Genomic DNA, 22,987 nt, shown 5'->3' on the forward strand with positions numbered 1-22,987 from the left:
AAATCTTCTCTAGCAGCTCCTCTTTCCACTTCGCAAAGGCTGCCTGCTGGGTCTCCTCCACTTTGCGGCTCAGCTCCTGCACCTCTGCTTGGAGGAACTCGGTGTCCTCCAGGGACAGTTTGGATATCACTCCCTCCAGGGTGAGGGGGGGTCCCTTGTCGCTGCAGGCCAGGGACGGAGGCTTGGTCCTGGCTTCCATCCATGCTGGCTGCTGGGTGCGGTCCGTCTAGACTGGTTGAGACCACACCCTGTCTCCACTGCTTCTCTCCTCCTCATCTCCCCTTTCGGGGGCGGTTCCATGGCAGCCTGTTGTCGATCACTCCTAGGGGCTGCCCCCTCACTTTGATAGACACATCTACATACATGGTCACTGTTGCTCGGGGTGGGCCTCGCTTTTGGCGCCACTCTGGGACCCGGCCCACGATGGGAGGTGATTCCTTGTTGTCCTTGAGAACGCACATAATGGCGCCCGTTCTTCTGGGGCGGGTGCCACATTCAGTGAAGAAAAACAGTCTCTAGGCGCACAATACCCGGTGATAACGGGTTTTCCCGAATCCTGTTCGTGATGCCAGGAAGAGTATGACTCGCCCAGGGGGATATGGGGGACTCTGTACCCGGGCCTTTACCTTCTTGGGATGTCACGGCGATCGGCTCCCGGGCCCGTACCCTGGGGTCACTCTTAAAAAGGGGGGTTGTTGCTTGAAGGGATAAATAATAGTTTTGTCTCGTGACGCCACCTGTGGTTCCTGGTAATGAGTACCAGCGCTGCTGCAGACCTCTGGAGCAGATGTTAGGGCAGCTGGGTTGGTGCGGCTCTCCACAGGCAGAGCTCAGCTTCAGGGCAGTGTAGGTGCAGATGGTGATACTGGGCGTTGTAGTGCAGAAGCGGTAATGTAGCAGCAATAACCGACAGACAGTGGGGTGCAGTCGTCCCAGTTTACTCACAGTTATTCCTCAGGTTGCCTGTACAGGTGACAGCCTCCCACGTCGCGCTGTGTGTACCAGGTAGGGGTTCAGCACTCCCTCAAGTATCTCAAGAGCACTTAGCGGGACCTCCTTTCTGTATGTTCCTTTCTTAGCCGACTTCCCGCGCTGGGACTCTCCCTCCTGCCCTGCGCCCCACCACACAATGTCCCGATCAGGTACCTTGAGACCCCTGTGGGCAACTTAGAGTTCCCAGATCTTGCTTGGTGCCCCTTTCGGCGGCTTAGGTGCGGATGTGGCAACTGCACCCTGAAAGTGCACAAGACTCCGGTTTTCTAGCGGAGACTTATTAAAGTAACTCGGCTAGTCCAAGGACCGGTTTCCTTCTTGCGGCCTGATCCCTCCACCGCCTGGCAGATTCGGGCGTACGGGTGCCGTCCTGCACTCACCGTACCCCCTGGGATCCCTTCAGTTCCTGGAGCATTCCTCCCTTACTCCCACTCCTCTCTCAGTCTTGGGCATGACAGGCCAAGCCTGCCTCCCGAGCGGAGCTCCTGAAGAGCCTCCGCTCTCTCTCTTCTTTTTTTTTTCTAAAGATGGCTTCCGTATATATATGTATCTTCTTTAAGTGCTCCCCTGGTCTATGTCCTCCACCCACACCCACTGCATGGTTCCCCCTCACTTTTAGTTCCCCCCACTCCAGCCAGGGGCGGGGCAGCAGAAAGCAGCGCATAATGCCCTTCCAGCCCGTCTGGAGTAGTGTAGTGTTGAGTGCAGGTGTTGGGGTCCCGGGCAGCACTCCATCCTTACCTGAGAGAAGGAGATGCCACACCTCTGGGTGAGGTGCAGTACCGCTGTGGCGACCGAACACTCAGGGGCGCCACATATACTTTAAAGCCAAGTTTACACATTCAGTATTTGGTCAGTTTTTTACATAAGTATTTGTAAGCCAAAACCCGGAGTGGGTGATAAATGCAGAAGCGGTGCATGTGTTTTTATTATACTTTTCCTCTGATTGTTCCTAGTTTTGGCTTATGAATACTGATGTAAAATACTGACCAAATATTGATCGTGTGAACATGGCCTCAAGATCCGACGGGAGAGAAGACTAGTCTAGTGTTGCTCTAGGTGATTGACAGGGCTGTTCCCAATTGCCCTGGTGCGGTGGCAATCGGGGTAAGGGTAGTTGGGTTTGATGTGAGCTGTGAGTTGTCCAAAATCACATCTGCCATCAACCCTGGGGTTAGCAATGTTTTTTAGGTTTCTATTTGTGGACTACAACGGACCAGCATGGTATTTTTTTTTTTAATAAATTGGTGAGCCAGGGAAAGCGTTGGGGAGTGTTTTTTTTAAAAGAAAGTATTTTTGTGTGTGTTTTTTTTCTTTTTACTACTGAGTTAGTAATGGGGGTGTCTGGCAAGACACCTCTCCATCATTAACCTTAGGGTTTGATGCCAGCTGTGTTTTTGGTCAATTCATAGCCGACATCAACCACTACAATTACCCTGATTGCCAACGCGCCAGGGCAATTGGGAAAAGTGTAGGCAAAGCACCAGAACTGAGGCATCTAATGGCAAAGCCCCCCAACGTGCTTAGCTAGGGGGACACCCAGGGGCACAAGCCCAGTCATTTTAATATTAATTTTTGTTATTGTTTTTTTGTACCTTCACCCTTTTTCTCCTCTATTGGTCTCTCCCATTCCCCCCTCTTTTGTATTAAATTTGAATGGTACTTACCGAATTTTGAGGTCATCTACAGGTCACCAGTAACTGCCAGGAGAAAATGCGGGAAGAAGGGGCCGTATTTTTAGGCTGGGAAGGGCCCAACAATCAGGGCCTTCCCAGCCTGATAATATCAGCTCACAGCTGTCTGCTTTACATTTACTGGTTACCAAAAATGGGGCGGACCCCACATCATTTTTTTCATTTATTTGGTTAATCCATGCACAGTAAGTTACATACGCAAGGCAATAATTATAAATCTCACGGATATCTATATCTTCTATCTCTATCGTTGCACATCTTTAAACACAATAAAATATTTCATTTCTATTCTGGTACATGTCACACGGACGTCACACTTATGTCATCCGTGTGCGGTACGTACTGTCATCTGTGCTGCCGGAAAAAAACGGACATGTCTACGTGTGGGTCACACGGTCATGTGCACAGCCCTATAGATTATAATGGGTGTATACTTCTATATATTGAATTAGGCCTTGTGCCTCCGTGGCAAGGCCCCCGAAGTGCTTAGCTAGGGGGACACATGGGGGCACAGGCCCAGTCATTTTAATATTAATTTGTTATGGTTTTTTGTACCTTCACCTCTTTTCTCCTATTTATTGGTCTCTCTCACGCCCCCCTCTTTTCTATTAAAATTTGAATGGTACTTACCAAATTTTGAGGTCATCTACAGGTCACCAATAACTACCAGGAGAAAATGGGGGAGGAAGGGCAGTTGGTTTGAGCAGGAAGGAACCTTTTATCTGATTGGAGCAGGACTAAAAAGTGCTGGAAGATCAAAGGTTTATAAGGCCATTTTTCCGCGCAGTCCGGGTACAGCAAGAAAGAAAAGTGCCAATGGAGAACCTCCTCAAGAAACTGTTGCAGAGAGCGGGAGCAGCCAGAGGTGAAGACTGGCTCAGAAGATGCCTGGAGATCCCAGAGCTGACAGCTGATGAAGCCGGTGCTTGAAAGAGTTATTCGGCCTAAGAAGCACGGGCGAAAGAGGCGTCACAGGAAGATCAGCATGAAGACTCCAATGTTCTGGCGGTTGAAAGAGGAGAAGAGGAGGTGCGGCCGCCCAAGAGGAAGAGGAGGAGCCGCAAGATCTATTCACTGCTACCGCACACAGCTCCAGAAGAAGGAATGCCACAGGAAGAAGACTGGCGATGGGTGTGTCAGGTCACGGCCGGTCACATGAGAGCCGAGGAAGCAGCCTGGAGATGGCGGCGGTGTCACAGAGGAGACTTCACCGCACTGGAACTCAGGATGCTTCAGCAGCACTGGAGAATAATGCTGATGTGAGGAGAAACCTCTAGCTAAGGAGGCTTCATGTCACACAGGAAACTGACTGCTTCACGTGTGCTGGACTATGAAGCTGTAAACCTGAGTAACCCTCTACAGAGGAGCCACGCTTATCAGAGGATCCTATCAGAGGATAAGGAAGCATCAGAAACGCTGGACCCTGGTGATAAAGACAGAATTAACCCTTCGTTAAGAAGAGCCATGGAGTGGCTGGGCAGCACCGGTGCTCGCCTGTAAAGCAAGGTGAAAGAAGGGATAAGTGTACAATGATGAGAAGAAGGGGAAGGGAGCCCAACAACTAGGGAAAGGGGGAGTGGAGACCCCTGGGCAGATCTAATATCAACCTGCCTACCCTACCATCCCTATATAAGTTCTGCACCTATCGCCGAGCAGAAACCTTAACCTTGAATGTCCCTAGAGATAGGCCCTGGATAGGGAGGGGATGGGGTGAGCACTAGTCAGGCCCCTCTACAAACTAAAGACAACAAGGTAAACAAAGGTGATACACTTAGCTTGAGCAGACACCAGAGAGATAACACTATCTCTCCTCCAAGGGCACCAAAGACGAGTCTAGCCGACTGACAGTACTCCAAGCCTGCACAGAAGTACATAGAACTATCACCGGCGCCTCTAACAGTTTTTAACTACCAAGCCAGGGTGTGTCAATCAGCAGCAGGTGGGGTCGCTGGTGGGTCCTAAAGAGAGAAGGATATCACTATACTATAGAGATGAGAAGATCAAGAAGGCGTCTGCAATGCCAAGCACAGTGACCTTCTACAACCGGATGCAGAGGGATTGTCTGTCACACCCGTGACATCGCCTCTTTCTGAGGCTTGTAGCGCTGAAGAGGATAGTGGTCCAGCTGTACAGAAGCCAGCAGTGGGTGAGAACATCTATATCCCCCAGTCTTCCCCTTGTGTTAACCCTTCTAGCAGTGCTGACACATTAGCTGGCTTTGCTAATGAAATGTTAGCTAAATGTTCTGTGAATAATTCTGCTGCTGGTGTCTGGCTTAATCCAACCAGTTCAGATAATGTCGCCCCTAATGCCGTTACGGTTAATGATAGTCAAATGGTTAACCCTTTATTGTTAGAAATGGGTTCTGGTGTAGTGGAAACCTGTGTTAAAGAAGCGCTTCCCTGTGAGTTGTCTCCTTTTGGTTTTCATCTTAGCGCTAATATAAAAGAGCATATTTGGAGAAATGAATACCGTATTTTGCGGATTATAAGACGCACCGGTTTATAAGACGCACCCCAAATTTTGGGGAGGAAAATAGGAAAAAATGTTTTTTAATAAACTAGTGCGTATTATAATCAGCTTACCTGGGGGGCGGCGTGGTAGAGAGGGGTCCCAGGGTTGCCTCTGGGAGGTGCCGGACATGCGGACGGAGTGTTCGGAGGTGGCTGCGGGCCCCATGCTGTCTCCTAAGTTCAGCGCTGGAGGTGTCCGGTGGTGCAGGGGCTCCGCCGGCATCTTGTGGCAGCCGGCAATTTCGCTGCGTTTACTCACAAGAAATGGTTGTGCTGTGGATTTATCCGCAGCGGAAATTTCAGCAAAATGTGCACAGCACATGCAGATTATCATTGGGAAACATGGCAGATAACTTAACAAGCATTTTTAATGCATTTTTGCGACGGAAATGGCGCCGCAGAAACGCATTGAATCCGCATCGTGGACACACAGGCTTAGAAGAAACCAGGTTCGCTTAGATTGATCCATCATTTGTCATTTCCTTTGGCGTTGTCTTTGAATGATGAGGTGGATAAATCTAATGATTCAGTTGTTTATTCTTCCTTTGCTGAAGCGTTGGCATTGTTACGGACTTTTGGCAATGGTGCATTGTTGGCAAAAGCCAATATAAAAACTGCTTTTAGGCTCCTTCCGATTCACCCAGATGGTTTTAGGTCTTTTGGATTTCAATTTGATGGGAAATTCATTTTTGACAGATGCTTCCCAATGGGTTTTTCTTTATCATGTTTTTATTTTGAAGCGTTTTCTAGTTTTTTACATTGGGTCTTGCAGCAGATTATTCCGGAAGGAGGTATTCTTAATTATCTTGACGACTTTTTATTTGTGGATAATGCTGAATCTGATTTATGCTATCGCCTTGTGCAAACATTTATTGATATGTGTGCTTCCTTCGGTATTTCTTTAGCCGAGGAAAAAACCCTTGTTCTTTAGGCATCATTATAGACACGGAAAAAATGGAATTTAGATTGCCGGACTCAAAACTGTTTAAAATAAGGTTTTCTGCAAAATGTATGTTGGCCAGGAAAAAGACAACGCTAAAAGGAAATGCAATCTTTATTAGGCCTTCTGAATTTTGCACAAAAAGTTATGCCCATGGGTAGGGTTTTCTCCAGAAGACTTTACTTCTTGATTAGAGGATTAAAGTCTCATTTTTCTCATATAAGGCTGAACAAACAGCTAAGAGATGATTTGATGATGTGGTCGCAATTTTTAGCAAAATTTAATGGGTGTAGCTGTAGGCAACAGAATTTTATTGAGGCAGATTCTTTGAATTTATTTACCGACGCAGCAGGTAGTTGTGGCTATGGAGCCTTTTTCTATGGGAAATGGTCAGTGTAAAAACACTTTCTCATTGTCAGCGGGGAAGATTTTGGGAGTCCGAATCATTTATGGGATTTGGCATTGAGCTAATTTCAGAAAACATCAGAAAATTTGTAGCCCCTAAAACATGAGCTGGTTACTCAGCTGCATGGTGGGATTGGATAATATTCTTTAGCTCAATTAATGCAGATTACTGTGGTAGTGATGTAAGTGTGGTTTTATTATTCATTTCGGATTTAATGCAGAAGCAGTTAGCATATTCTTCTGTGACCAGGATTTTGGCAGGTATATCATTTTTCCTGAAATTGTTTGGTTGCCAAGCAATTAGTAATTTTTTTTTACAGTAAAACAGATGCTTAAAGGCTATCGGAAGTAATTTGGATAACAGACAGATTTCTATGAGCTTCTTAGCTAATCTATGGGCAATTTTTCTTGCTTTCTTTGCTGCCTTTCGGATAAGCAAGTTAGTGTCAGAAAAGAAAACCAAACCTTCCGGTTTATTTTATGAGGATGTTCTATTAAACCAGGAATCGGTAGAGATTTTATTAAAGGGAATCTGTCACCCCTTGGCACTTATCTGACCTCTAATATGAGCATACAGGTGATAGAAATGTAAATCTATACATACCTTAATGCCTCATATTAGAGGTCTTGTTGCTGTGAAATGTCTTTTTATTTAATCAAGTTTCTGATGCTTGCAGGCCCAGGGCCAGGAAGAAATCCCCACCTCCTGTGTGAATTACAATGTTTCCCCCCTCCCCTGCCCTGTGAAGTGCAGTTGCAGCAGCCAAATTGGGGAACTGTGACGTGCAGGGGAGGGGAGAAACATTGTAATTCACACAGTCAGCGGGGATTTCTTCCCAGCCCTGAGCCTGCAAGCATCAAACTTGTAGGAATAAAAATACATTTCACTGCAACAAGACCTCTAATATGAGACATACAGGTAGGTATAGATTTACATTTCTATCACCTGTATGCCTCATATTAGAGGTCAGATAAGTGCCAGGGGGTGACAGATTCCCTTTAAAAAGATCCAAAACTAATCAGTTAGGTAAAGGGTGTTGAGTAAAACAGGATTTTTGGTTACTCACCGTAAAATCTGTTTCTCGGAGCCTTCATTGGGGACACAGGAAATCATGGGTGTATGGTGCTGTCATTAGGAGGCTGACACTATGCACAAAAAAAGTTAGCTTCTCCCCAGCAGTGTACACCCCACGGACTGACATTAAGTTAATCGGTTAATGTACAAGTAGTAGGAGACGCAACATTAAACAGAGAGAAATATCAAAATTAAAACTGTAACACAACAACAGTTAGTAATACTGTCCAATTGGGAGGATGCTGTGTCCCCCAATGAGGGCTCTGAGAAACACATTTTACAGTGAGTAACCAAAAATCCTGTTTTCTCTATCACTTCATTGGGGGACACAGGAAACCATGTGACGTCCCAAAGCAGTTCATGGGGAGGGAAACAGCAGTAAAGAACTCCATTCAGGTTGATGAACTAACCACTGCAGCCTGCAGGATTCTCCTACCTAGGCTGGCGTCTGCTGAAGTGTAGGTATGAACCCAGTAAAATTTGTCAAATGTGTGGATAGAAGACAAGGTTGCCGCTTTGCAAAGCTGTAGGGCTGATGCCCCATGACGAACCGCCCAGGAGGCACCCACCGCTCTAGTAGAGTGGGCCTTAATCCCGGGGGGAGCAATCCTGTGCTTACTCCGGTACGCCTGCAGGATTGCCGTCCGGATCCAGCGAGCAACTGTAGCCTTGGAAGCCGGTAGGCCTCTTTGCGCTCCCTCAGGGCTGACAAAGAGGTAATCCGTCCTCCGGAATGGAGCGGTCCTAGCCAGGTAAACCCGAATTGCTCTGACACGGTCCAACCTATTCAGAGAACGTTCCAGAGGGTGAGTCGGACAAAAGGAAGGGAGGACGATGTCCTCATTGAGGTGAAAGATGGAGACCACCTTGGGGAGAAAGGAAGGTACCGGTCTCAAGACAACCTTGTCTTGGTGGAGAATCAGAAAAGGGGATCATCAGGAGAGAGCCGCCAACTCCGACTCGCGCCGGATGGAAGTGATTGTGACAAAGAAAGCCACCTTCCAAGAGAGGAGAGAGAGACTTCTTGCAGAGGTTAAAAAGGGGAACAGGTTGAGATCCAAGGGCTCGGTTGGTGTTTGGTATGGAGGGACTGCGTGTGCCACTCCCTGAAGAAAGTCCCGCATCAAGGCCAGCCTGAAGAAAGGCCAAAATCACCGGAAGGAAGAATCTCATAGGTGCAGTGTGAATAATCTCACGACAATGGAAAAAGCCTTCCAGGTCCGATAGTATACTCGAGACGATGAAGGTTTTCGAGCCCGGATCATCGTCTGAACTGCACGTTCTGAAAAACCCGACGCTCTTAGTACCGCCGGCTTCAACAGCCACACCATCAAATCGAGAGACTGAGAATTCCGGTGGAAGATGGGGCCCTGGGAAGGCAGATCTGGTCTGTCTGGAAGCTTCCAAGGGGCGTCTGCGAGAAGATTGAATACCGCTGCATACCAAGACCTCGGTGGCCAATCCGGGGTGATCAGGATGACCGGCACCCTTTCTGCTTTTATCTTCTTCAGCAATCGGGGAACAAGGTGAAGGGGTGGGAACAGGTAGGGTAGAGTGAACTGTGACCAGGGTATCGCCAGCACGTCGACTCTCTGGACTGTAAAGTTGTGAAACACCGCTCCCCAGTCAAGGAGGCTGGCATCTGTTGTCACCACCTGCCAGTGAACTGGAAGAAAGGATCGACCCTGAAGGGTGAGAGGGGAAGACGGTCACCAGGTCAGGGACGCCCTGACCTGGTGTGAGAGCCGAAGTGAACGATCCAGAGAAAAAACAGATCTGTTTCACTGGAAGTGAACTAAATGTACTGCAAAGTGCAGATACCATATACCATTAGTGCCCTGGGACGTGAAGGTAGGCAACTTGGATGTTTATGGAGCACAGGAAATCTTGCAACTCCATGGAAGCGATTACTGAACGAAGGGATTCCATTCTGAAATGGCGAAGACAAACCTTTTTGTTTAGTAACTTTAAATTCAGGATGGATCGAATTGACCCGTCCTTCTTTGGGACCACAAGGAGGTTCAAACAGAAGCCTGTGAAATGCTCCTGTGGGGGAACAGGAACGATGAAGCCTGATTTGAGAAGAGCGGCAATGGCCGTGAAAAAACTTGGGACCAGCGAAGGATCCCTTCGGAGGGCAGGATTCTAAGAAGCGGTCTTGGGGCCGTGAAACAAAATCTGTTTTGTATTCTGCACATACTGCTCTGACCCAGGCATCCTTGGCGGAAGCCAGTCAGACGTCCTTGAAATACAGAAGACGACCGCCCAGCTTGAAGGAAAACCTGGGAGGGAGTGAGTCATGCGGAAGAGAACATACCAGAACAGGGACTGGAGGATCTGCCTTGCGCATTGCGGGAACGCCATGAAGGAGTTGGCTTAAAGGAAGCCCTTTTCGGACTTCGCGTGGCTGCGGCCTCTCTCAGCGTGAGGGATCATCCACGGGTGAAAAACGCTGAAAGGAACGAAACCTACTCTTTGGGGGAAGGCGACGACGTTTCGCCTGTGGAAGGAGAGAGTTTGTATCTCCCGTGGAATCCTGAATAATCTAGTCCAGCTTGGTAGCAAAGAGCCTTGATCCCTGGAAAGGCAGGGTAGTGAGGAACTTTTTGGAGGACAGGTAAGCCTGCCACCAGATGGTTCTGTGTATGGCCACCATATTACTGGCCGCTTGGGCGGCACATGAAGCAGCATCTAAGGAGGCCGACATCACGTACTTTCCCGTGTGAGATATCTGGTCCGCCAAATCAGCTAACTCCTCAGACCGAGCTCCAGTGAGGATGCCTTGATGGAGTTGCTTAGCCCATGTAGGGGATGCAGTCCAGTTCTCAATAAAGTCAGAAGCAAAGGGATACAGGATGCTGAGACGTTTTCCTCTTTGAAAGCGTCTGGTTGGGTATTCTCGCTCCCTGAAAAGGACCTCTTCAAATTCCTTATGGGTAGCGAATACTTGGGGGTTGGTCTGGACCGTCTAAACAAAACCGCCTGTTCTGTGGGTTCGGTAGCAGAATCCTTAATGTTAAATGTCTTGTTGTCTGCTGCATTAAGACTCTGAACCATGTCCTGCATGTTAGAGGCCTGGTCGGAGTCCATGTCAGAGTCAGGATCGGTAGCCGAATCAGAGACTGACTCAGCGGGTAAGCCAGCGGATGAGGACCGAGAAGAAGAAGCTGCCTGCCACGAAGGACCGGGAGAGGTGAGGGAGCGAGAGGACCTGGAATGGTCTTCCTCTCTAGATCTCTTACGGCCAATCTTGGTAGGCTGAGTCGGGGGTTCCTGTGGGGTGCAGCACAGAGGCTAAAGGAGAGGAGGTTCGGAAGGGGCTCAGCCAACAAGACCGGGGGGGTACTGTCGCAGGGAAGTCTGCTGTATCGAAGCACATGTCCAGGCGGGCCTGGAGGCAGTCCTGCTACAGGGGAGAAAATGGGGCCCCTGCAGAGAGAAAAAAATGCACAGAGACAGACGAAAACGGAATTTTCTATCTTCATCTTCCTCTGTATCTTCGTCTTCTCCTCGATGCCTCTGGACTGGAACCTGATGGGAGAGAATAGAAGCAGTACCTCTCCATCCCGGAAGATGTAATGGGTCAGAAGACGTCTGGGCCTCTTTCGATGATGGATGTCCTTCCCTCCTGAAACAGTCAGGCTCTGGTAGGCGAGCAGGCAAGAGAAGGGGGCAAGGACAGACGATCGAATCACCAGAACACTCTTGATATGTTAGGGGCTGTGGGTCCTGACCGATAGGCATATGAGGATACGGGGTAGCAGTGCACGCTGTACTCATAGCCTCTACGTGGGAAGTACAGTGTGACCATCGCACACTGTATCCCTCCAGAGGTAATTCAGGAGAAGCACCTTCTGAAAAAGAGAAGAGGGAGACATCACAAGAATACACCAAAAACAGAGGTAGATCTGGGTCTAGTAAAAGACCCGTGTCCACCTCCTACGGACACTAAGCTAAACTGATTAACTTAATGCCAGTTGGTGGGGTGTACACTGCTTGGGAGGTGCTAACTTTTTTTTTTTTGCATAGTGTCAGCCTCCCAGTGGCAGCAGCAGCAGCAGCATACACCCATGGTTTTCTCTGTCCCCCAATGAAGCGATAGAGAAAATTGAATCCTTTTCATGGATTGGTATTGTGTCCAGTATCTAATGTCAGGAGTTGGCTTTCATTGAGTACAGTAGTACAAGAGCCATTTTCAATTCATAAGGATCTGTCACCTGTAACAAAATTTCAATATAATTTGGTGCTGAAGAAATGTCTGCGTTTGTTATATTTAGGCAATGTCAATATTTTGTCTCACTCGTTTAGGATCGGGGCAGCAACTGAAGCAGCGAGAATGGGTTTGGATGAGTTCAACATAAAAAAACTGGGCCATTGGGAATCTAATAGGTTCAAAATATATGTTAGACCAAGTTTATTGATTTAATTAACTAATATATTATTTTCCGTGTGTCCTTTAGTCTTTTGGATTCTGGGACACATCTTCTGGGCCCAGAAGAGGGCTTCAAGAAGGATTTATTCTGAGAACCTAGTGAGGTTTGCTGATCAGGCGTGAGAGGCCTAAAGTGGTTTTCTATTGTTCAGGAATTAAAGAATTTAAGTGTAGAATTGCTTAATTCAGATTTAATTATTATTCACACAGGGGGCAACGACATTGGTAAAGTGAAGACTTTAGAATTGGTTTGGAAAATGAAGAACGTTTTTCTCTCCTTAAAAATTATTTTCCTAGGTCTGATTTTGTTTTTTTCAGAAATGGCTCCCAGATTGGTTTGGTCCGGCCCTGACCTTGTTTTTATGGACAGGATAAGGAGACGGGTCAATAGGACCATGGAAAAATGTCTCCCTCTTCTGGGAGCTTTTTCTTATAGGCATACAGAACTGCAAGGCTTTGTTTCAGGTCTGTATAGGGCAGATCAAGTTCATTTATCTGATGTAGGTATAGATATTTTTAACGTAGGGCTACAAAATGCTGTGGATATTTAGCTGCGATGTTTCTTTGGGGGGGCCATGCCTATAATGAGTCATGGCGTTTGGGTATAGTCATCCAGCTAATGCTGGGTGGACTTGGTTCTTTTTATAGGTCATATAAATTATTTGATTCATTATTTATTTATTGATGAATTCTTAATGGTTTTAATTATTATTAAATTAATTGGTATTGGTAACCCTTAATAAACATTGCGGCCTATTTTATCCAAAGAATTTGTCGGTGTCTTTATATATATATATATTGAATTGGGCCTTGTGCCTCCGTGGCAGGGTCCCCCGAAGTGCTTACTAGGGACACACGGGGGCTCACGCCCAGTCATTTTAATATTAATGTATGTTTTTTTTGTACCTTCACTCCTTTTCTCCTCTTTATTGGTCTCTCCCACTCCCCCCCCTCTTTTGTATTAAATTTGAATGGTACTTACCGAATTTTGAGGTCATCTACAGGTCACAGTACACTGCATGGAGAAAATTCAGAAGAAGGGGCAGTTGGTTTGAGCAGGAAGGAACCTTATCTGATCGAAGCAGGATTAAAAAGTGCATGAAGATCAAAGGTTTATAAGGCCCTCCTTCTGCGCACTCCGGGCAGTCCGCGTACAGCAAGAAAGAAAAGTGCCCCTCCCTCCCCAAAAAGCTTCTGTCGCAATGTGTGTTACATGGTAGATTTGTCCAGCTAATGTTGGGTGGACTTGGTACTTTTTAAAGGTCATAGAAATTATTTGATTAATTATTATTATATTAATTGGTATTGGTAATAAATATTGCGGCCTATTTTATCCAAAGAATTTGTCGGTGTCTTTATTTTAGTTTACAAGTTATATACTCATATATTTATTGAATTGGGCCTTGTGCCTCCATGGCAAGGCCCCCCGAAGTGCTTAGCTAGGGGGACACACGGGGTCACAGACCCAGTCATTTTAATATTAATTTCTGCTATGGTTTTTTGTACCTCCACCCCTTTTCTCCTCTTTATTGGTCTCGGGCTTGTATGTTTAGGCTGGTAAGGGCCCAATAACCAGGGCCTTCCCAGCCTGATAATATCAGCTCACAGCTGTCTGCTTTACCTTTACTGGTTACCAAAAATGGGGCGGACCCCACACCATTTTTTTCATTTATTTGGTTAATCCATGTATAGTAAGCTACACACGCAAGGCAATAATTATAAATCTCACGGATATCTATATCATCTATCTACCTCATATCTAACTATCTATCTCTATCTTTGCACATCTTTAACACATTAAAATACTTAATTTCTATTTTGGTACGTGTCACACGGATGTCACACTTATAATACCGCACCCGGATGACATGTCATCCGTGCTGCCGGAAAAAAATGATGGACATTTCTACGTGTGGGTCTGTGTGAAAACACGAACATGTGCGCAGCCCCATAGTTTATATTGGGGCGTACATGTCTCCAAGATGTGTGAAAAATTACGTCAAACGTACCGGAAACACAGAAGGGGGCCTTACTATTACAGTTGATGAACCCCTTTAACTTTTTATTTTTAATCAGATTGACTTACAACTCTGGTAAATAGAAAGAACAGAGATTCTAAAAGGCAAAACACCCTTTTCTAAGGTTTGTTTGGGGCCTTTTGCCTCTTTATGGCATGTAGACAGGGCTTGACCTTTTAAGCTTCAAAAAGTTTCCTGCAATAACAAAGTTTGTCTCCTTATTATGCTCTGCGGTCTCAGCAGAATGGCTTTATTACAAAAATCTCACCGCACCACTCACCTTTCGAGCCGCTGCTGCAGCTCACTGTCTGATCCTTTGCAGATCTTCTTTCGGCCGGAATGTCAAGGTACGTCCAGGCCTTAGACGTCCGTGTGCCATCCAACGTGGCCCACATTGTGATGTTGCGACCTTACATGCTGTTGTGACCTCCAAAGGTCTAGTTGGACACAGAAGTCCTGGTCTAGAATCAAGAGGCCAGAGATGCGGCACACGACAATGGAAAGAAGCACCACGGGGGACTGCAAGACGAGCAGCGAGGGCGGGCAAAAAGGTGAGCAATAAGATGGGTATTTGATTTTTTTTTTGTAACCTTTTGCGGACTCTATGGCTCATCAAAATGGCGACCGTGAGTTTGCCAAATTCGTGTGGATTAAAATTACAAAAAAAATCTGTATTCTGGAGAATAGGAAACATTCAGAATGTTGCATGCAGCTGCCAAACATAAAATACTTCATTTTTAGTACCAACTTGCACTTTTTATTAGACATATTTAGATAAAAAAAAAAAGAAATGTAACATCACATCGGTGGGAGCTCGGAGGTTGGGGGAGCAGTGCAAACGCTTACACTACAAGAGGATTAGGATTCAAATGCTGTTCACAATTATCAGCACTGGAGAGAACAGAAGACCCAACAACCAGCATATCATTAACCCTCTATGTATGCAAGCCTGCGGAAATAAAAGTCCAAGGGAGCATAGCCATCCCCCGACCACTCCGCAGCCCGTGACAGAGAATACTACTTGTTCCATATCCGCTCACACAATTGCATTTTCCAGTAAGTTGGTCCTTTACAATTTATTACTGGCTATGTAGGAAGTAATTGGTTTACCTGTCTGGTAATGCACATTTAACAATGCTGAACTAGGAGACGGAGAGCTAAAAGCCTGATTGTAAGTGCTGTGATTTTAAATGCCTGTTTATTATGTTCTTTGCAAAATGCTTTTTGGGGGAAGGAAATTGCACCTTTAAGTAAAAATGTTTTATTCATTGGATTAAAAATGATGCTCCCCTGTTTCCTGAAAACTTTGGCTTGTAAAAGTACCAAGTTTCAGTAGAGATTCAGGAGAAATTCTCAAGTCGTGGAGTGATTTTAACATCTAGGTAGGTTTTCCCGTAGGGAGCAACACCTCCACTGCTACAAACGAGGCTATTAGAAAGCTTCGGAGGTGCCGCTCTGATGGTGTAGGGGTAACCCGCCTCCCCCCTTTGCATCATTACTTCTATGCATGAGACATGAGTGCCATGTAAGGATCCACCCACATGTATAAAAATGAACAGGAGGAGACAAGGCATAGAAGAAAAAGCCCTTTTGTATGGCAGCCTCAGCATGATTTAGGCCACTTTCACACAGCAGCCTTCTGTATCAGGAGTGGGTCCAAAACCAGGAGAGGTGCAAAGGTTCCCGTTTTACGTACCTCGTGCGAGTTCTCCTCCTGGTTTTGGCTTATAAAAACAGATATAAAATAATGACCAACGTTCCACCATGAAAAATGGCCTTAGTCATGTTTGTAATACCTGAACGCAAGTGGCCCCTCTAGATATGACCTCCGCCCAGAGAAAACTGTCATCACTTTATGGTGAGCACCAAGCTTCTGCCATCCTTGGCTGGCTTCAGAGGACTTTCATAGGTCATATCTCAGCATCGATGTTACAGATCTGGAACACATGGACACCCAATGAACCAAAGCTAGGTCACCATAAAACCAAATAGTGATCTAGGTTTAGCAGAGCTGCGGTCAAATTCCTTTAAGGGGTATTGTGGCTCAGTTCACTTCCACCATCGGGAACAGATACCCAAGGGGTCTGGCAGGCATCACCAGTGCTAACCTCTCGCTATGGAAGTAAGCAGAGCGGGAATACATGTAATAGTACCGCGGTCCGCAGAACAGGAGATGTGTAACATGGAGACATTTATGGACTCTGTTAGTAATCCGATTGGAAGATACTCCAAATAGCCCGACTCCAGGACACAATGGCTATAGGTAATAGAATGCATAGAAAGTGAAGGCGAGACACGCTTTGGGTTCAGTGTCCAGTTCGACAAATAGTCCCCCAAAAAATTTACATTCTGTTTTTTTGTTCTGCCCGAACTTGCTGTAGGCAACAAAAGGTCATCCATGCACATGTGTAGACCAGCACTGTTTTGCTACATGAACAGTCACAACATAGAAGCAATATATAAATCCCCACCTGGTACAAAGAATCAGAGAAGACATTACAAGTTATGTGGAAGTTTCAGAACGATCTGTAAATAAATAAGAAACTTCGCTCTTTGGGTAATCTACAGCAGTAATCTTTAAAGAGGGTCTCCAAGATTGTAATAAAATGGCCCTCGAGGCGGAATTAAAACGGTAACCTGTCCTAGTCACGTGTCAGAACGAGCTGCAGTCTGAAGAAATGCAGCTCCCAAGACCTCTGTCTCAAATGACTTGGCCGCTAGATCGTAAGCAAACATACTGGTGAGCTGCCGATAAAGGGCTGTGACAGGAGAAGAAATATATCTTCTCCTCAACAGCAGGTTTGTGGAGTTGGAGTCTGTGTTCATTTTGGTGGACTTGGAGTCGGTATAAAATGGACCAACTACTAAAATATAAAATAAATTGGATACAGTAGTACAATGCAGTTTGTGCTATTCAGGATCTAAGCTTTTAGTTGAGATGAATCTGTGCTGCACTTTATGTACATGCTCAGTAGTGAGGCCGTGCGGTGGAGTCGGAGTTGTAGAGTTGGAAGACAGGGAAATTGAAGAGTAGGAGTCGCTGGTTTGGCTTACCGACTCCACAGCCCTGCTCAACAGAAGACTGAGGCAGGGCAGGAGAAAAAAAATCCTCTGTGCTCAGTTAACCGAGAAGATTTATTTCTTGTCCTCAGCTTACAAAGGTATTTGCGCTTACGATACAGCTCCTCTGTCAGTTGAGACACAGATCTCGGGGGCGGTGTTTCATCAGACTGCAGCCCATCCTAACATATCACTAGGACGGGCTTCTGTTTTAATTACGTGAAGGGGCCATTTTATCACATTCTTTGAGAACCCCTTTAACTCAAGCTACCCATGACAAATCATGTTGTCAAAATATCCAAAAGTATTAAACAGATAACCTTACTTTTGTGATCACATTAGGAATGGCCATGGGAGTTTGTCACCATCTGATCTGGTGGGTTATATAAGGACATGAGTAGAGAAACCCTGATCTATAGCATTTAAGGTTTTTTTTTCGCTGCCACTCACTTCTCCATCAAGAGGTGATCAGAGCTGATGACGCCACATGCTCGCACACTTCCCGGCAGGTTAATGGGGACGCAACATCAGTCATCGGTATGTAGAAATGAGCAGCGCCGAACAACCCCTTCAACATTTTGTGTTTGGAGTAGATCCTGGACATCATCTCGATATTATTATGCTATTAAACTGAAGAACGACTATGAAGTGCGGACAGCTCCTGGGGAGATTCCTTCATATGAGCAAGGGACGGGTAAGCAGACATTCTCACAAGGTACAAAGCCAAAATAGAAGTCGAACTTCTCAAAAGTCAGTTTTACCACAATTCTGAAAATGGGCATCAAAATCCATCACTGATTCTTGTAATCCAGTAAAACAGTCCAGGTCGAAATAGGAAAGAAAAAAAAATCATTGTTGAATGCCAAAATGCTTCTATCTTCCATGCAACTGATCCCTAATTAATATTATAGAAAGCTACCATGTTCTTACAGGGAAGTATCAGTAACCATTGCTGCAAAAGACACTTCACTACAGACATAAATAAGTTTTCATTCCTGTTGGCGATGCTCACATTCATGTTTCCTTGAGGTTGTCCATATAACATTACCCTGCAGCGGTGGAGGCAGCGCCTGGCACAAGCAGGGCATCAGAGATGTTGTAAAAAGGCACAGACGGCCTTGCAGGGATATTAAGTAGTATCATTTTTGCTTGGCAGTAATACCCAGTTGAGATGCAGCTGCTTAGTTGGCATGAAGCCTGATATTGGCCGGCAGCTGTGGTCACCAAGCCTAGCTTGTGGAGGTAAGGCAGGGCATAGGCTCGCCGGTTATGCATAGTCCATCTGCGGGGCGGTGTGTGCTGCTGCAGGCTTTCGCTCTGGACTGGCTCTGGCTTCACTGCCGCAGTCCTGAGGTCGGGAGGATATGTAATCCCTCACTTTGATCTCCATGTTCCTGGCGCGGAGTGTTGCTATGTGTAGCTTCTCTAGAAAATCTGGCATCCCTGAAGAAGAAGACAAAGAGTTCAAGTCTGTCAGCATTTCTCCCCCTTAAAACTGCTGGGGAGCGCCAGATAGGTGAGGGGCAAAGCATATTAAATATGGTTGATAACCATGCTACTTATATGTCTGAGGAATGTTTTACTCCCTTGTGTGCTGTGATTGCAAGTGTCCTGTGGGTGGTCTCGTCATATACAGCAGGGCTCCTCAACTCCAGTCCTCAAGGTCCACCACCAACAGGCCATGTTTTCAGGATTTCCTTAGTATTGCTCAGGTGAGAATTCCATCATCTGCACAGGCAATAATTCCATCACCAGTGCAATACTAAGGAAATCCTGAAAACATGACCTGTTGGTGGTGGGCCTTGAGGACTGGAGTTGGGGAACACTGATATACAGCGTCCTTGGCCCTCTGCAGTGAATGCTCCCATAGACCTTCCTGTGAATGATGGCACTTGTGGACGCTACAGGCATCACTCAAGAGCAAAGAGAAGGGGCTAGGGAGCGGTCAATGCAGTGAGCCTGTGTCATGGGGAGCAAAAGGACCCGACAACCAGACACAGGGCGCAAAGGGGACTCGCCCACCAGGCTCAAGGGGACCCGCCCACTGGACCCAAAGGGAGCCACCCACAGAGAAAAAAAGGGACCCCCCACCGGACACAGGGCGCAAAGAGACCTGCCCACCAGACACAGGGCGCAAAGGGACCCCCCCCCCCCATGGGATGCAAGGGGGACCCGCCCACTGTACCGGGCGCAAAGGGAGCCGCCCACAGAGCAAAACGGGGACCCGCCCACAGGGCGCAAAGGGACCTGCCCACCGGACACGAGGTGCAAAGGGGACCCGCCCACTGGACACGGGGCACAAAGGGAGCTGCCCACCGGACACGGGGCGCAAAGGGACCCGCCCACCGGATGCAAAGGGACCTGCCCACTGGACACAGGACACAAAGGGGACTCGCCCACCAGGTGCAAAGGGAGCAAAAGGGGGACGCACCCACCGGGTGCAAAGAAACCTGCCCACAGGGCACAAAGGTGACCCGCCCACCTGGTGTGTGAAAATATCCTATGATGAAGAGGCGAAACGTGTGTTTGTGCAGCCAGCGCTATTTTTGATTCGCCATATCTAAAGGTAATTACTGAATAATTATGTAGAATAAAATTATTAGCTTGAAGCACTGGGAATAGTAATCCTGCTTATTCTACTTTTTAGTTTTATCCCTTGTACTGTGGATCACAATGTGGGCTGTATATTGTATATAAGCAGGATTGGGCTTTCTGCTGTGGTTTTTAGGATTTTACTTTATATTATCATGTGGGTTTTAGGTGTTCTTTATACATGGCTTAAAGTACATATCTATGAAGTAATGATGGATACATTCATTATTTAATAGTGTGTTTAATGATATTTGATCTGATTTGTAAGTTGTGAAAAGAAGTGGAACTGGGACTTTTGGTCGCAATGCAAGGAGGATGATTAACCAAGGTAGTAATAAACTGCTTCAACCCTAACCTATGTAGCTACTACAGCAGTAATGAGTTGCCATTAAGTACTTGCGAATATCATATAAAACGTGTAACATTACTCCATGCCCACATGACTAATGGGGTTTCTCCACTTTCAAACATGTTTCCCAAACTCCCACAACTTTAATATGGATTACTAAGGATGCTATGGTCCACGCTTTCAACTTTTATCCTTTCTTGTTTGCTGACTCGACTCTAGTTTCTTTTTCCTGTGTAAAGCCTGAAATCGGAGGTCCTGTGCCCATATAGTCTAACAACCCCAAGTGAATAACTGCGAAGTATCTCTAAAAGAAGAATTTCCAGCCTCTTACAAAAAAAAACTGTACTGCTAGATATACACTGGCTTGTTAAACGACCGGAGATCGGATGTTTGGTGATGAGAGGTCGTTTGATAGCCTGTTTAAACAGGCTGACTACTCTTTTATACATACAGAACGATCGTTAATAAGATTGTTCTGTGCACATAGTCTGGCCTTGTTCTCGGCAGTACATGTTTACCCATGACGATTAGCTGCTGAGAATGATGATTTTTAAGCTTCACCTGAGGAACAAGCGTTTTACTTGCGATCTTAAAGCCCCCGTCTCACATAGCGAGATCGCTGCTGTGTCACGGTTTTGGTGACGCAACAGCGACCTCACCAGCGATGTCGCTATGTGTGACACTTTGCAGCGATCAGGCCCCTGCTGTGAGGTCGCTGATCGCTGCGAAATGTCCTGGACCATTCTTTGCCTTCCCGCTGGTCAGCACACATCGCTGTGTGTGACCAGCGGGACCAGAGATCAGGCTGGTAACCATGATTACCAGCCAGCTCCTGCTTCAGCAGGCTGGTAACCAGGAGCAGGACATCGTGGAAAGATTCTTTCCACGATGTCGCTGCTCCCCTGATCGTTGGTGAGCCTGCCTGTTTGACAGCTCACCAGCGATCACATAGCGACGCAGCAAAGATCCCTGACAGGTTGTATCGTTGTCGGGATCGCTGTAGCGTCGCTAAGTGTGACGGGGCCTTAAGACTGTTTAAGCCGATTATCAGGAACGAGTGTTCTTACAAAAGCCAGTTCCTGATAACTAGCCGCTGTTAATGCACACTAATGGCCCGAAAACACAAACTAATGCTTGCTGTTGGAGGACTCGGTTGAAAGTATAATGTGTAGGGGACTTTACGACTCAATCAAGATACATAATGTCAGGGGAGAGAAGGATCTGGCATGTCTGATTTCGGACTGCAGATCATTTTGTTTTCGACGAGATAAGCCACCGCCAGAGACCTCTGTCAGTGACTCGCTCATAGAGAACACAGGAGCGACAAGGCGAGCACTCCTGCGTACGAAGGAATCGGGAGAGATCGCTCCTGGACAAACGATTGTCCGACAGCAATCTACTGTGTACGGCATGATGCCAAGTACTACAGCTGGGTACGATCACCCTGTCATCCTGTATGTGTGAATAGTGGCAGAAGCAGGCATTGAGTTGTTTTATGCTAAAACAGTATTGCTCATGCACGCCCTCTACTGTCAGGAAAGAGCAAGAGAGCATGTGTAAGAGGGTGACCGGGACGGTCCTACGCCTCTTCTGTCTTACTGCACATATTGCGGTACTCTGTGTTTATATATGAGTATGTATATGATCTAATGTCTGATGTGTTAGGCTAAGTGCCCACGATGCAGAAATGCTGCAGATTTTTTCCTGCCAGGTAGAAGCGTTTGTCAAGCGTTTTTCCTGCATTTCTGCATGCGGGTTATCAAGCGCTTTTCCAAGTGATTTTAGCATCACTTGTAAAAGTGCTTGACAATTTGGTCACACTATATAAATTCATGCAACCAGCATGGATTTATATAGTGTAACCAAGTTAATAGTTAAATGGTAAAAAAAAAACAAAAAAAACCCATTATACTCACCTTCTGATGGCCCCCGGTCTTCTCTCCGATGCGTCCGGTGTCTTGGGCAGCTTGTGGTGGTGAAAAAGGACCTTTCATGACGTCATTTAGTCATGACTAAATGACGTCATGAAAGGTCCTTTTTCACCATCACGAGCCACCGGGGAGCCAGGACGCATCACTATGGAGACCGGGGGCCATCAGAAGGTGAGTATAATGTATATTTTTTATTTTAAAGTCTTTTTATAACAGGTACTATGGTACCCGGGTCTGGAGGAGAGTCTCCTCTTCTCCAGACCCGGGGACCATCCGCACACTTAACTGCTTAATATCCGCATGTGCACATGTAGTCATGCGGATATTAACCCCCTTAAGACCTGGTCAGTAATAGTACGCACCAGGTCGGAAAGGCCGGTTTAGCGGAGGCTCCAGCGGTGAGCCCGCACTGAACCGGGCACATGTCAGCTGATCATTACAGCTGACATGTGCCCGCAACAGCCGCGGGTGGAATCGCGATCCACCCGCGGCTGTTAACCAGTTAAATGCCGCTGTCAATCTCTGACAGCGGCATTTAACTTGCCCTTTCGGGAAGCGCATCCTAAGCCACACCCATCGGTGACCCCGTCACGTGATTGCGGGTCACCAATGGGTGGGCATGACAACCCAGGGTCTGCAGCAGACGTCTGAGGTTGTCATGTCTCAATTGCTATGAGCGCCACCTAGTGGTCAGCACTCATAGCAAGTGAGCAATTCTGCTGCATACAAGCGATCTGATCATCGTCTGTATGCAGTAGACGCAATCAGACAACTGCGGATTCTAGTCTCCTATGGAGACTATTGAAGCATGCAGAAAGTGTAAAAAAAATATTTTTAAAAATATTAAAAAAATATAAAAGTTTAAATCACCCCCCTTTCGCCCCATTCAAAATAAAATAATAAAAAAAAACCCTACATAGACATATTTGGTATCGCCGCGTTCAGAATCGCCCGATCTATCAATATAAAAGAAGACTTAATCCGA

The 22,987-nt window shown here is 46.5% G+C and overlaps 1 protein-coding gene across 2 annotated transcripts in view; it reads right to left on the minus strand.

Annotated features, from left to right (window-relative positions):
* Positions 1 to 14,804: 14,804 nt before the first annotated feature.
* The window catches only part of STARD7 (StAR related lipid transfer domain containing 7), a 35,901-nt gene continuing 27,718 nt past the window's right edge, over positions 14,805 to 22,987 (minus strand). The window contains exon 8 of one of the 2 annotated variants that reach the window (XM_073653676.1): positions 14,805 to 18,573. In XM_073653676.1, the coding sequence (XP_073509777.1) occupies positions 18,398 to 18,573 (176 nt within the window). In that variant the 3' untranslated portion in view covers positions 14,805 to 18,397. The remainder of the gene's footprint in view (positions 18,574 to 22,987) is intronic. The other variant, XR_012251342.1, reaches the window with a different exon arrangement.

Source organism: Phyllobates terribilis, unplaced genomic scaffold (assembly GCF_046119375.1).
Source record: "Phyllobates terribilis strain yellow unplaced genomic scaffold, ASM4611937v1 Scaffold_11__3_contigs__length_659146591, whole genome shotgun sequence".
In the NCBI taxonomy this organism is placed as follows: Eukaryota; Metazoa; Chordata; class Amphibia; order Anura; family Dendrobatidae; genus Phyllobates; species Phyllobates terribilis.